The sequence below is a fragment of the Symphalangus syndactylus genome, chromosome 13 (genome assembly GCF_028878055.3).
Source record: "Symphalangus syndactylus isolate Jambi chromosome 13, NHGRI_mSymSyn1-v2.1_pri, whole genome shotgun sequence".
Classification (NCBI taxonomy): Eukaryota; Metazoa; Chordata; class Mammalia; order Primates; family Hylobatidae; genus Symphalangus; species Symphalangus syndactylus.
The window spans coordinates 28,758,057-28,771,846 of record NC_072435.2 but is presented as its reverse complement, the minus strand read 5'-3'; the positions used below and the strand labels follow the sequence as shown (position 1 = coordinate 28,771,846).

Here is a 13,790-nt window from a genome sequence, read left to right as displayed (position 1 = left end):
TGACAAGATGCATCCTGAGTCCTGTGTGCCAAGCCTTGGCGGGGCAAAGCTGGGGCCCGGAGGACGCTAAGACACAGCAACTCCTAGTTCCCAAAGACAGATCCGGGTTCCAGCCCCAGCTCACCATGCACTGGGCGTGCCACCCAGGGAGTCAGCCCCACTGCAGCCCCCGCTGCGGGGCATCCGGGGAACGCGCCAACTGCGGCGTGAGCGGCCGCCTCTCACCACCAGGGGGCGCGCTCCACCTGGGCCCAGATTCCACCCCTTGACTGTCTCCCCCCCCAAAATTTCCTTTCACTTTCGGTCTCTGGCTGTCACCCGGCTTGGCCCCTTCCACACCCAGCTGGGGCAAGCCTGGTGCATGAGGAGACTTGGACTCTAGGTCCCCAAGGGGCGGAGCCAGGGTCCCCACTCCTGGGGCAGGGGGAACAGAGGGTGGGGGGCTGAGTTCCCGGGTCCCTAACCTGGGGAGGGTTCTGGGTACCAGACGTCGGGGTTCTTAGAAGTGGAGATAAAGAGTTTTCACCGTAACTGGGGCAGACGCAGGAAGCCTGGGGGAGGAAGGGGCGGAAACTCAGCCACATCAATGGGACGCGGGAGGGGCGGGGAGGCAAAGGGGCGGGCGGGGCAGGGGCTGAGGCATGAGGGTCCGAGACTTGTTCTTCTGTCCCTTCCAAGACCCGGCCACAGGAGGCATGCGGGGCCCCCGGCCGAAATGACAGTGCTGGCGCCAGCCTGGAGCCCAACAGTGCGTAAACCCCAGGGACAAGATCAGGGGAGAGGGGAGGCACAATGTCAGGATGGGGCAGAGATGGGGGGAGATGGACGGGAGAATAGATGGACAGATGACGAGGAAATAGGAGGGGAGATGGACAGATGTGAGGGGAGATGGATAGGAGAGGAGATGGACAGAGGAGGGGGAGATGGACAGAGGATGGGGAGATGGACAGGAGTGGGGAGATGGACAGGAGGAGGGAGATGGACAGGAGGAGGGAGATGGACAGGAGGAGGGAGATGGACAGGAGGGAGATGGACAGAGGAGGGGGAGATGGACAGAGGAGAGGGATGAAGAGGAGGGGAGGTGGACAGGAGGAGGGAGATGGACAGAGAAGGGGAAGATGGACAGAGGAGGGGGAGATGGACAGAGGAGGGGGAGATGGACAGGAGGGAGGATGGAGAGGAGGGGGGTATGGACAGAGGAGGGGGAGATGGACAGACGAGAGGGAGATGAAGAGGAGGGGGAGGTGGACAGCAGGAGGGAGATGGACAGAGGAGTGGGAGAGAGACAGAGGAGGGGGGAGATGGACAGAGAAGGGAGGAGATGGACAGAGGAGAGGGAAGGTGGACAGAGTCAAGAACGAATGAAGAGGACGTGGACCAAGATCAAGAGAGAAGCAGGCAACAGTGGTGTAGAAGGTAGAGGGAGGGAGAGAGCTGGAGGAACCCGGGCAAGGAAAGCAGACGTGAAGATGGGGTGGTTGGAGAGAGACCAGCAGAGTCGGGGAGATGGGGAGAGAGAGGGGTGGGGCAGAGGAGGATACAAACTGGACAGCGTTGGACCAGAGGCAGAGAGAAACGGGGAAAGACGGGCAGAGATGGGGCCATGTCTCCAGAAAGCGTGGAAGAGGCAGAAGGACACCAGGGGAAGGAGGAGCGGGGAAGACAGAACAGTACAGGTGGGAAGCCCGGAGGAGGGGGCTGTGTGTGGAACAGCGGAGGGCTCCCCCAGCACCCTCTCCCCTGCAGACCTATCTCCTCCTGCTGCTGCTGCTGAGCTCGGGACTCAGTGGGACCCAGGACTGCTCCTTCCAACACAGCCCCATCTCCTCCGACTTCGCTGTCAAAATCCGTGAGCTGGTGAGCGGCGCTGCCCCGGACCCCCTCATGTGATCCCCCTCTCCCCTTTTTTTTAAAGTAGATATGGGGTCTCTCTCCCTGTGTTTCCCAGGGTGGTCTTGAACTCCTGGGCTCAAGCGATCCTCCCACCTTGGCCTCCCAAAGTGCTGGAATTACAGGCGTGAGCCACTGTGCTTAGGGGTGTCGTCCCTTTTTAAGGGCAAGGTTCTGTGGCTTCTTCTGGGTTCCCCCTCTCTGGGTCTTGTCCTTCTCTCTCTGGATCTCTGCTGCCACCTCTGGGTCCCCACACTTCTGGTTCTCGCTGTTTTCAGCCAGGCCTGATCCTGTTTTCTCCCGCAGTCTGACTACCTGCTTCAAGATTACCCGGTCACCGTGGCCTCCAACCTGCAGGACGTGAGTCATGCTGGGAGGGACCTGGGATGGAGGTGGGGACCACAGACTCAAGATGCTCCACCGAGGCGAGTGGATAACCAGGCCCTCCTCTCCCCAAACCCAGGAATCAGAGTCCTCAGCCCCTCGTCCCTCAGACCCAGCAGCCCCGGCCCAGCCCCTCCTCCCTCAGACCCAGCAGCCCCGTGCCCAGCTCCTCCCTCAGACCCGTGGGTTCTCCCCGCTAGGAGGAGCTCTGCGGGGCCCTCTGGCGGCTGGTCCTGGCACAGCGCTGGATGGAGCGGCTCAAGACTGTCGCTGGGTCCAAGATGCAAGGCTTGCTGGAGCGCGTGAACACGGAGATACACTTTGTCACCAAATGTGCCTTTCAGGTCAGCCTTCAATTTAGGGGACAAGTGAGGGGAGGGAGATGGCTTCCTACGAATTAGAAGTAAAGCTCCGCTAGGCCTTATTGGCGATTTATTTGGACCACAGCCACCCAAGGAAGGCAGAGCGAGAAGCGCTACCCTGCGGAGCCCTGTTCCTACAGAACAACACGTCCCCAGGCACTGGTGATGGGGAGCAGTCTGGTCCCATTCTGGGGCCCCGGTTTCCTAGGCCATGATGAAGGGAGCCACTGAGGGGTTCTTCCCCCCAAAAAAACAGGGAGAGAAGGGGTCTCTAAACTGAGGAGGCCGGGCGCGGTGGCTCACTCCTGTAATCCTAGCACTTTGGGAGGCTGAGGTGGGCGGATCACTTGAGGTCAGGAGTTCGAGACCAGCCTGGCCAACATAATGAAATCCCGGCTGTACTAAAAATACAAAAATTAGCCGGGCATGGTGGCTCAGGAGGCTGAGGCACAGAAATCACTTGAACCCGGGAGCCAGAGGCTGCAGTGAGCCGAGATCACGCCACTGCACTCCAGCCTGGGAGACAGAGTGAAACTGTCTCAAAAACAAAACAAACAAACAAAAACCTCTCTCTGAGGGCTGGGTGCAGTGGCTCACACCTGTAATCCCAGCACTTTCGGAGGCCAAGGTGGGAGGATTATTTGAGCCCAGGAGTTCAAGACCAGCCCGGGTAACACAGTGAAACCTCATCTCTGCACAAAAATAAAAATAAATTAGCCAGGCATGGTGGTGCCCACCTGTGCTCCCAGATACTCAGAAGGCTGAGGTGGGAGGATCACTTCAGCCCTGGAGGTCGAGGCTGCAATGAGCTATGATTGGGCCACTGCACTCCAGCTTGAGCGACAAAGCCAGACCCTGTCTCAAAACATAAAATAGGCCATGTGCGGTGGCTCACGACTGTAATCCCAGCACTTTGGGAGGCTGAGGCAGGTGGATTGCCTGAGCTCAGGAGTTCGAGACTAGCCTGGGCAACATGATGAAAACGGTCTCTACTAAAATACAAAAACAAAATGAGCCAGGCATGGTGGTGGGCACCTGTAGTCCCAGCTACTCGGGAGACTGAGGCAGGAGAATTGCTTGAACCCAGGAGGCGGAGGTTGCAGTGAGCCGAGATCGCACTACTGCACTCCAGCCTGGGCGACAGAGCAAGACTCCATCTCCAAAAAAATAAAAATAAAATAAAAGGCCGGGCTCAGTGGCTCACGCCTGTAATCCCAGCACTTTGGGAGCCCAAGGCAGGCAGATCACGAGGTGAGGAGTTTGAGACCAGCCTGGCCAATGTGGTGAAACCCCGTCTCTACTAAAAATACAAAAATTAGATGGGCGTGGTGGCGCGTGCCTGTAGTCCCAGCTACTCGGGAAGCTGAGGCAGAAGAGTTCCTTGAACCCAGGAGGTAGAAGTTACAGTGAGCCGAGATCGTGCCACTGTACTCCAGCCAGGGTGACAGAGTGAGACTCCATCCCCAAAAAAGAAATAAATAATAAAATAACTTTGGGAGGCCGAGGCAGGCGGATCACCTGAGGTCAGGAGTTCGAGACCAGCCTGGCCAACACAGAGAAACCCCATTTCTACTAAAAAATATAAATAAATAAATAAATAAATAGGCTGGGTGCGGTGGCTCACTCCTGTAATCCCACACTTTGGGAGGCCGAGGCGGGCGGATCACGAGGTCAGGAGATCGAGACCATCCTGGCTAACACAGTGAAACCCCGTCTCTACTAAAAATACAAAAAATTAGCCGGGTGTGGTGGCAGGCGCCTGTAGTCCCAGCTACTTGGGAGGCTGAGGCAGGAGAATGGCGTGAAATTAGGAGGCGGAGCTTGCAGTGAGTCGAGATCGCGCCACTGCACTCCAGCCTGGGCAACAGAGCAAGACCCTGTCTTAAAAATAAATAAATAAGGCCGGGCGCAGTGGCTCATGCTTGTAATCCCAGCACTTTGGGAGGCCGAGGCGGGCGGATCACGAGGTCAGGAGATCGAGACCACGGTGAAACCCCGTCTCTACTAAAAATACAAAAAAATTAGCCGGACGTGGTGGCGGGCGCCTGTAGTCCCAGCCACTCGGAGAGGCTGAGGCAGGAGAATGGCATGAACCCGGGAGGCGGAGCTTGCAGTGAGCCGAGATTGTGCCACTGCACTCCAGCCTGGGCGACAGAGCGAGACTCCGGTTCAAAAACATAAAAAATAAATAAATAAATAAATAAATAAATAAATAAATATGGCCGAGCACGGTGGCTCATGCCTACAATCCCAGCACTTTGGGAGGCCAAGGTGGGCAGATCACCTGAGGTCAGGTGTTCGAGACCAGCCTGACCAACATGGAGAAACCTCGTCTCTACTAAAAATACAAAAAATAGCTGGGCATGGTGGTGGGCACCTATAGTCCCAACCACTGAGGAAGTTGAGGCAGGATAATCACTTGAACCTGGGAGGCAGAGGTTGCATTTCACCACTCCAGCCTGGGCAACAGAGTGAGACCCTATCCGAAAAAAATAATTAATTTAATTTAATTAAACAAACTCTGAGAGCCAGAGCTCACTGGGCTCTGTTGCTGGGCATCGCCAGCAGGGAAGGGCCTTTGGCCTGCGGAGGGGCGGTGGGGGGATGACGTGGTGGTGACGTCTCCCTCCCCTGCTCCCAGCCCCCCCCCAGCTGTCTTCGCTTCGTCCAGACCAACATCTCCCGCCTCCTGCAGGAGACCTCCGAGCAGCTGGTGAGGCTGAAGCCCTGGATCACTCGCCTGAACTTCTCCCGGTGCCTGGAGCTGCAGTGTCAGCCCGGTAAAGGCTTCCAGGCACTCCCCCTCCTTCCCCTCCTGTCCTCACGGCCGCTCCTCCTCTCTGCACAGTGCATCCCAGACCCCACCTTTCTCATATTGGTTGTGACAAGGGCAAGCTTATTCCTCTTTCTGGAACTCAGTTTACCAATTTTTTTTTTTTTGAGGCGGAGTCTCGCTCTGTCGCCTAGGCTGGAGTGCAGTGGCACGATCTCGGCTCACTGCAAGCTCCGCCTCCTGATTTCACGCCATTCTCCTGCCCCAGCCTCCCAAGTAGCTGGGACTACAGGCGCCTGCCACCACGCCCGGCTAATTTCTTTCTGTATTTTTAGTAGAGACGGGGTTTCACCGTGTTACCAGGATGGTGTCGATCTCCTGACCTCGTGATCCACCCGCCTTGGCCTCCCAAAGTGCTGGGATTACAGGTGTGAGCCACCGTGCCCAGCCTATTTTATTATTTTTTTTTTCTTTTGAGACAGAGTCTCGCTCTGTCACCCAGGCTGGAGCTCAGTGGCGCAATCTCGGCTCACTGCAAGCTCCGCCTCCCGGGTTCACGCCATTCTCCTGCCTCAGCCTCCCGAGTAGCTGGGACTACAGGCGCCCGCCACTACGCCCGGCTAATTTTTTGTATTTTTTAGTAGAGACGGGGTTTCACCGTGGTCTCGATCTCCTGACCTCGTGATCCACCCACCTCGGCCTCCCAAAGTGCTGGGATTACAGGCGTGGGCCACCGCGCCTGGCCCCTATTTTTTTTTTTTTCTGAGTCGGAGTCTTGCTCTGTCGCCCAGGTTGGAGTGCAGCGGCGCAATCTTGGCTCACTGCAACCTCCATCTCCAGGGTTCAGGCAAATCTTCTGCCTCAGCCTTCCGAGTACCTGGGATTACAGATGCGTATACCATGCCTGGCTAGTTTTTGTGTTTTTAGTAGAGATGGGTTTTCACCATGTTGGCCAGGCTGGTCTCAAACTCCTGACCTGAAGTGATCCACCGACCTTGGCCTCCCAAAGTGCTGGGATTACAGGTGTGAGCCACCGCACTCAGCCTATTCACTCATTTAATTTGTGACAATCTGATGAGGTAGGTACAATGATTATCCTAGTTTTACAGATGAGCAAACTGAGGCACAGAGAGGCCAAGCAGCCCATCCAAGATCACACAGCCAGTTCTCTCTTTCCTTCCTTACCCCAGCCCTTCTCCTTGGTCACCTAGCCTCCTCTTTCTCCCCAGACTCCTCAACCCTGCCACCCCCATGGAGTCCCCGGGCCCTGGAGGCCACAGCCCCGACAGCTCCACAGCCCCCTCTGCTCCTCCTACTGCTGCTGCCCGTTGGCCTCCTGCTGCTGGCCGCTGCCTGGTGCCTGCACTGGCAGAGGACGCGGTGGAGGACACCCCGCCCTGGGGAGCAGGTGAGCAGGGTGGGAAGAGGGGGTGAGGGGGCCGAGAGGGTGGCCCACTTGTGGCTGACACTTGGGGGCCCACAGGTGCCTCCCGTCCCCAGTCCCCAGGACCTGCTGCTTGTGGAGCACTGACCTGGCCAAGGCCTCATCCTGGTGAGTCCTTCCTGGGCTATGGGGCCTGGGCTTTGTGTCTGCAGGTTGGGAGGGTCACTAGGAGGCCATGGAAGGGTGGTGAGCAATGGAGGGGCAGGGGCAGCTCTGGGTGCCGAAAGACCCCTCTAGGGGCAGGTGCAGTGGCTCACGCCTGTAATCCCAGCACTTTGGGAGGCCGAGGCGGGTGGATCACTTGAGGTCAGGAGTTCAAGACCAGCCTGGCTGGCCGGGCGTGGTGGCTCACACTTGTAATCCCAGCACTTTGGGAGGCCGAGGCGGGCGGATCACGAGGTCAGGAGATCGAGACCACGGTGAAACCCCGTCTCTATTAAAAAATACAAAAAATTAGCCGGGCGTGGTGGCGGGCGCCTGTAGGTAGTCCCAGCTACTCGGAGAGGCTGAGGCAGGAGAATGGCGTGAACCCGGGAGGTGGAGCTTGCAGTGAGCCGAGATTGCGCCACTGCACTCCAGCCTGGGCGACAGAGCGAGACTCCGTCTCAAAAAAAAAAAAAAAAGACCAGCCTGGCCAACATGGCAAAACCTAGTCTCTACTAAAAATACAAAAATCAGCTGGGCATAGTGGTGTGCGCCTGTAATCCCAGCTACTCAGGAGGCTGAGGCAGGAGAACTGCTTGAACCCAGGAGGCAGAGGTTGCAGTGAGCTGAGATTGCGCCACTGGACTCCAGCCTGAGTGACAGAGCTAGACTCCATCTCAAAAAAAAAGAAAAGAAAAGGAAAGAAAGACCCCTCTAGGGCCACGGAGACAGACTGGAGACCAAGCCGGAGGCTGTGGGAAGGCCCAGGGTGAGGCCATGACTGAGCCAGGGCTGGGACCATGGGGTGGAGTGGAGTGGATGGGCAGAGTCAGGGGTCAGATATCAGGAGGGACCGGCCTGGGGCCTGACAGGCTTGAGTTGGCACAGATAGCCCTGGTCCAGTGATGGGGTGGACAGGGGGGAGCCTGGGGGAGGAGTCAGATTAGGGAAAGACATGGAGCTCACTGGGGACCTGAAGGAGCAAGGGGTCCTGGGGAGATCTGTGGATGCGGGCACTTGCAAGCCTCCTGGGGCAGAAAGGAAATGGCATTCCAGAAAGGGAACTGCCTTTGGAAGCCCTTTGGTATGAGAAAGCTCAGGGTGTTCCAGTAACTTGGGCCAGTGTGGGGCAGCAACGAGCCATGGGAAGTGTGAGAGGGAGGAAAGGAGCTGGGAACAGGTGTGGAGGGTGCAGGCACATAGGCAGGTGGGCCAGGAGGGAACAAGGAGGGGAGGCCCCAGCGGGCCCCCTAACATTTCAAATCTAACATTTTGTAGTAATTGCTCGCACATGTAGTGCCTTGGTAATGCAGGCCTCATGTGGGGCTTGCTTGCTTTCTTTTTTTATTTAGATGGACTCTCACTCTGTCACCCAGGCTGGAGTGCAGTGGCAGGATCTTGGCTCACTGCAACCTCCGCCTCCCGGGTTCAAGCAATTCTTCTGCCTCAGCCTCCCAAGTAGCTGGGATTACAGGCGCCCGCCATCATGCCTGGCTAATTTTTTGTATTTTTAGTAGAGATGGGGTTTCACCATGTTGGCCAGGCTGGTCTCGAACTCCTGATCTCAGCTGATCCGCCCGCCTCAGCCTCCCAAAGTGCTGGGATGACAGGTGTGAGCCACTGTTCCTGGCCCATGCTGGGCTTTCCACAAATGAACTCACTTCCTTGAGAAGTTCGTGCCATTATGATCCCAAGGCACAGAGAGGTAAATAATTTGCCAAAAGTCACACAGCTCAAGGGTGACAACCAAGATTTGACTTCAGGTTGTCTTTTTTTTTTTTTTTTTTTGAGATGGAGTCTTGCTCTGTCGCCCAGGCTGTAGTGCAGTGGCATGATCTCGGCTCACTGCAGGCCCTGCCTCCCAGGTTCAAGCGATTCTCCTGCCTCAGCCTCTGGAGTAGCTGGGATTACAGGTACCCACCACCACGCTCAGCTAATTTTTGTATTTGTAGTAGTGACGGGGTTTCACCATGTTGGCCAGGCTGGTCTCAAACTCCTGACCTTAGCTGATCCGCCCGCCTCAGCCTCCCAAAGTGCTGGGATTTTTTTTTTTTTTTTTTTTTCAGGTTGCAGGGCTTTATGTTTCAGCAACAGTCATACAGAGCCACACAGCAGGGGCACCCACAGCTGCCTCAGGAGGTGGCAGCGGAAGCGGCAGCCTCTTTTGCAGCTTTTCTCTCTTGCAGCATCCTCTGCTTCTGTTTGGCCAGGCACTTCCTGGCAGAATAGTAGGCCCCCAGGTCCTGATAGCGGTCCTGGTAGGCCTTGGCCACCTGGGTGAACTGCTCCATTTCCTTGGTACAGTTCTGCTGGTAGTTATGGCCTTCCCTCTGCTGACAGGCCTTGAGCCGATCCTGCATAATGTTGATAATTTCTTGGTCGACTTTGTAGTCCCTCCGCCACTGCATTTCGGCTTCATACATGCACAAGATGTCCTCCTCCTTGCACTCAGTGATGTCCGGCACGCGGCGGTACTGCCGGTGGTAGTAGTAATACCTGTTCTTTGCGTGCTGCCGCTCTATAAATTCTCTCACGAGGGTCACGGGTCGGTCCACGATGAGGTCGAACGCCTTCATCATGTAGACGATGGGACTGGGCAGCACTGGCGTGCGGCGCGGGGGCTCAGGGTACACATCCTTGTCCCAGCTCTCCGGCATGGCGGCCAGGGGCGCGGACTCCGCTCCCGGACTCGCTGCCCTGGCCTCTACCTCGGTCCCGGTCCCGCGGCCTAACTGCTGGGATTATAGGCATGAGCCACCGCGCCCGGGCTCGAGGTTGTCTTGATCCAGCATCTGTGCCCTTCACTCTGCTGCCTCAGTTTCCTGATCTGTACAAAAGGCTCTAATAATAGTCTTTTGTACTATTGTACAAAATAGTACAAAAGTACAATTTTGTGTAACATAACAGGGTTACACAATAGGGTTATGAGGTTAAGTGAAGTGACATGGGCAAGGCTCTTAGAGCAACGCAGTGGAAACGGCATGTGAGCCACCTGTGCGATTTTCACTTTCCTAGTAGCCACATTTTTTTTTTTTTTTTTTCTGAGACAGAGTCTCACTGTGTCACCAGGTTGGAGTGCAGTGGTGCGATCTCAGCTCACTGCAACCTCCACCTCCCGGGTTCAAGCAATTCTCCTGCTTCAGTCTCCCAAGTAGCTGGGATTACAGGCACCAGCCATCACACCCAGCTAATTTTTTGTATTTTTAGTAGAGACAAGGTTTCACCATGTTGGCAGGCTGGTCTCGAACTCCTGACCTCATGATCCGCCTGCCTCAGCCTCCCAAAGTGCTGGGATTACAGGCATGAGCCACTGCACCCGGGCTCACAGTTTTTAAAAAAGGAAAAAGAAGCAGGTAACTTTATTTTATGCAGTAGATCCAAAATGTTGTTATTTCAACATGTAATCAATATTTCTCAATGATTAATGAGACATTAATCATTTGGAATCATTCATCATTTTGGAATATTTTACATTCTTTTGTCATACTAAGCCTTCAGCATCCAATGTATAGTTTATTTATTTATTTATTTATTTTTCCTTTTGAGATGGATTCTCGCTCTGTCACCCAGGCTGGAGTGCAGTGGCGCGATCTGGGCTCACTGCAACCTCCGACTCCCTGGTTCAGGCCATTCTCCTGCCTCAGCCTCCCAAGTACCTGGGATTATGCCACCACACCCAGCTAATTTTTGTACTTTTAGTAGAGACGGGGTTTCACCATGTTGGCCAAGATGGTCTCCATCCCCTGACCTCGTGATCCACCTGCCTCAGCCTCCCAAAGTGCTGGGATTACAAGTGTGAGCTACCGCGCCCGGCCCAGACAATAAATTTTTATCAGAAACGCTTCATCTATATTTAAATTTCATGAAATTTACAGTTGCCAAAAGTAGATTCACATAGTCAAGTTGTTCAAAACATACATTAAACCAGCCTGGGCCACATGGCGAAACCCCATCTCTACAAAAAATTTTAAAAAGTAGCTGGGTGTGGTGGCACATGCCTGTAGTCCCAGCTACTCAGGAGGCAAAGTAGGAGGACTGCTTGAGCCCAGGAGGTCGAGGCTGCAGTGAGCCGTGATTGTGCCACTGCACTCCAGCCTGGGTGAGAGAGCAAGACCCTGTCTCAAAAACGAAAAACAAAAAACCACACAGAAGAGTTTAGAATCTCAGTTGCTATCTCTCGGAATCATCATGATTGCTAAGACCCGTATCTATCCAACAACAACAACAACAAAAATTAGTGCACTCCAGCCTGGGCAATAGAGGGAGACTCTGTCTCAAAAAAAAAAAAAAAAGAGAGACAGAGAAAGAAACAAAAGAAACATACATAAGTTTTCCAATAACTGTTAACAGATCAAGGACCAGTATCTAAATTGCTCTGTCGCCCAGGCTGGAGTGCAGTGGCACGATCTTGGCTCACTGCAACCTCCGCCTCCCGGGTTCAAGTGATTCTCCTGCCTCAGCCTCCCCAATAGCTTGGACTACAAGCGTGTGCCACCACGCCCAGCTAATTTTTGTATTTTTAGTAGAGGTAGGGTTTCACCATGTTGGCCAGGATGGTCTCAATCTCTTGACCTCGTGATCTGCCCGCCTCAGCCTCCCAAAATGCTGGGATTATAGGCGTGAGCCACCACGCCCAGCCTATCTTTTTTTTTTTTTTTTTTAAGACAAGTTAATACATTGAGCAGTTTTCCTCCCAACCTAGTCCCTGTCCAATCTATTTCGTGTCTTAAATTTATTTTTTATTATAATTTTTTTTTTTTTTACGAGACAGACTTTTGCTCTTGTTACCCAGGCTGGAGTGCAGTGGTGCTATCTTGACTCATGGCAACCTCCACCTCCCAGGTTCAAGCGATTCTCCTGCCTCAGCCTCTGGAGTAACTGGGATTACAAGTGCCTGCCACCACGCCCAACTAATTTAGTGTATTTTTAGTAGAGACGGGGTTTCTTTTTGTTGTTGTTGTTGTTGTTTTGAGATGGAGTCTCACTCTATTGCCCAGGCTGGAGTGCAATGGCACCATCTCGGCTCACTGCAACCTCTGCCTCCCGGGTTCAAGCGGTTCTCCTGCCTCAGCCTCCTGAGTAGCTGGGATTACAGGCACACACCACCATGCCTGGCTAATTTTTGTATTTTTAGTAGAAACGGGGTTTCACCATATTGGCCAGGCTGATCTCGAACTCCTGACCTCGTGATCTGCCTGCCTTGACCTCCCAAAGTGATGGGATTACAGCCATGAGCCGCCCTGCCCAACCAATACCTGATATTAATTTTATTGTATCTCACCCAGCATGGTGGCTCACACCTGTAACTCCTTGGCAGATCGCTTGAGCCTAAAAGTTCAAGACCAGCTTGGGCAACACGGTGAAACCCCGTCTCTACTAAAAATATAAAAATTAGCTGGGCATGGTGGCACACACCGTTAATCCCAGCTAACTCAAGAGGCTGAGGCAGGAAGAATCGCTTGAACCCGGGAGGCAGAGGCTGCAGTTAGCCGACATTGTGCCACTGCGTTCCAGCCTGAGACAGAGCAAGACAGTCTCAAAAGAAGTTTAAGTCCAGCCTCAAACTCCTGGACTCAAGTGATCCTCCTGCCTCAGCCTCCTGAGCCGGCCCTATCTCAAGTGTTCAGTATTCACATGTGGCTGGTTACTCCCGTATTAAAGAGCAAAAATAGAGAACATTTCTTTTTCTTTTTTTTTTTTTTTTTTTTTTTTTTGAGATGGGAGTTTCGCTCGTCACCCAGGCCGGAGTGCAATGGCGCGATCTCGGCTCACCGCAACCTCCGTCTCCCAGGTTCAAGCGATTCTCCTGCCTCAGCCTCCCGAGTAACTGAGATTACAGACGTGCACCACCACGCCTGGCAAATTTTGTTTTTGTTTTTTTCTTTTGAGACAGACTTTCACTCTTACTGCCCAGGCTGGAGTGCAATGGTGCAATCTCGACTCGCTGCAACCTCCGCCTCCCAGGTTCAAGCAATTCTCCTGCCTCAACTAATTTTGTAGTTTTAGTAGAAACGGGGTTTCTCCATGTTAGGCTGGTCTCATACTCCCAACCTCAGGTGATCCGCCCGCCTTGACCTCCCAAAGTGCTGGAATTACAGGCGTGAGCCACCGTGCCTGGCCCTAATTTTGTATTTTTAGTAGAGATGGGGTTTCTCCATGTTGGTCAGGCTGGTCTCAAACTCCCAACCTAAGGTGATCCACCGGCCTCGGCCTCCCAAAGTGCTGGCATTATAGGCGTGAGCCACCGCGCCCAGGCAAATATAGGGAACATTTCTATCATGGCAACGTTCTCGTTCTCTTGGACAGCAATGCCCTAGCACATAGTAAGCGCTTGCTGGGAATGGAGTTGTTTAGGGCATGAGTCTGTGCCCCGCCCCGAGCTAAGCTACTTTCCCTCTCCTCTGTCAGCGGATCCTTAAACAACTCAGTGAGACAGACATCTATCATCCCATTTTACAGGGGAGGACACTGAGGCACACAGAGGGGAGTCACCAGCCAGAGGATGCATAGCCTGGACACAGAGGAAGTTGGCTAGAGGCCAGTCCCTTCCTTGGGCCCGATGCCCCTCTCATTCCCTCCCCAGGATGGAGGCAACGCCAGAACCCAGCACCGGCCCCACTTGCCCAACTCTGTACAAAGCCCTTGTCCCCATGAAATTGTATATAAATCATCCTTTTCTACCAGCTCTGGCCAGGTCTGTCTATGGATGGGTGTGAATGGGGTAGTTTTGATTTCAGAATCTTGGTTTTTGAATTGCAATGCAATGTTTCATTCAATACATGTTTTCTGAGGT

At 54.1% G+C, this 13,790-nt stretch overlaps 2 protein-coding genes across 15 annotated transcripts; one reads left to right on the top strand and one right to left on the bottom strand.

The window, feature by feature from the left end:
- The first annotated feature begins 296 nt into the window (after positions 1–296).
- On the top strand, positions 297–13,680 carry FLT3LG (fms related receptor tyrosine kinase 3 ligand). Of its 14 annotated transcripts, none has more exons than XM_063615735.1 (8): positions 316–435; positions 679–748; positions 1,747–1,857; positions 2,197–2,250; positions 2,475–2,618; positions 6,639–6,817; positions 6,893–6,961; positions 13,457–13,680. In XM_063615735.1, exons 2-8 carry the CDS (start codon positions 716–718, stop codon positions 13,467–13,469), a joined length of 603 nt encoding a protein of 200 aa, XP_063471805.1. In that variant the 5' UTR covers positions 316–435; positions 679–715; the 3' UTR covers positions 13,470–13,680. The 14 variants fall into 14 exon arrangements, with proteins under 14 accessions (XP_055093293.1, XP_063471805.1, XP_055093292.2 ...); XM_055237309.2 differs by lacking the exon at positions 316–435 and adding an exon at positions 5,278–5,416 and having other exon boundaries at positions 616–748; positions 2,354–2,618; positions 13,406–13,485; XM_063615732.1 differs by lacking the exons at positions 316–435; positions 13,457–13,680 and adding exons at positions 5,278–5,416; positions 10,544–10,781 and having other exon boundaries at positions 616–748; positions 2,354–2,618.
- LOC129459945 (NADH dehydrogenase [ubiquinone] 1 beta subcomplex subunit 10-like) lies at positions 9,037–9,728 on the bottom strand. Its single transcript, XM_055237345.2, has one exon. It carries the CDS (start codon positions 9,652–9,654, stop codon positions 9,130–9,132), a length of 525 nt encoding a protein of 174 aa, XP_055093320.1. The 5' UTR covers positions 9,655–9,728; the 3' UTR covers positions 9,037–9,129.
- Positions 13,681–13,790: the final 110 nt, after the last annotated feature.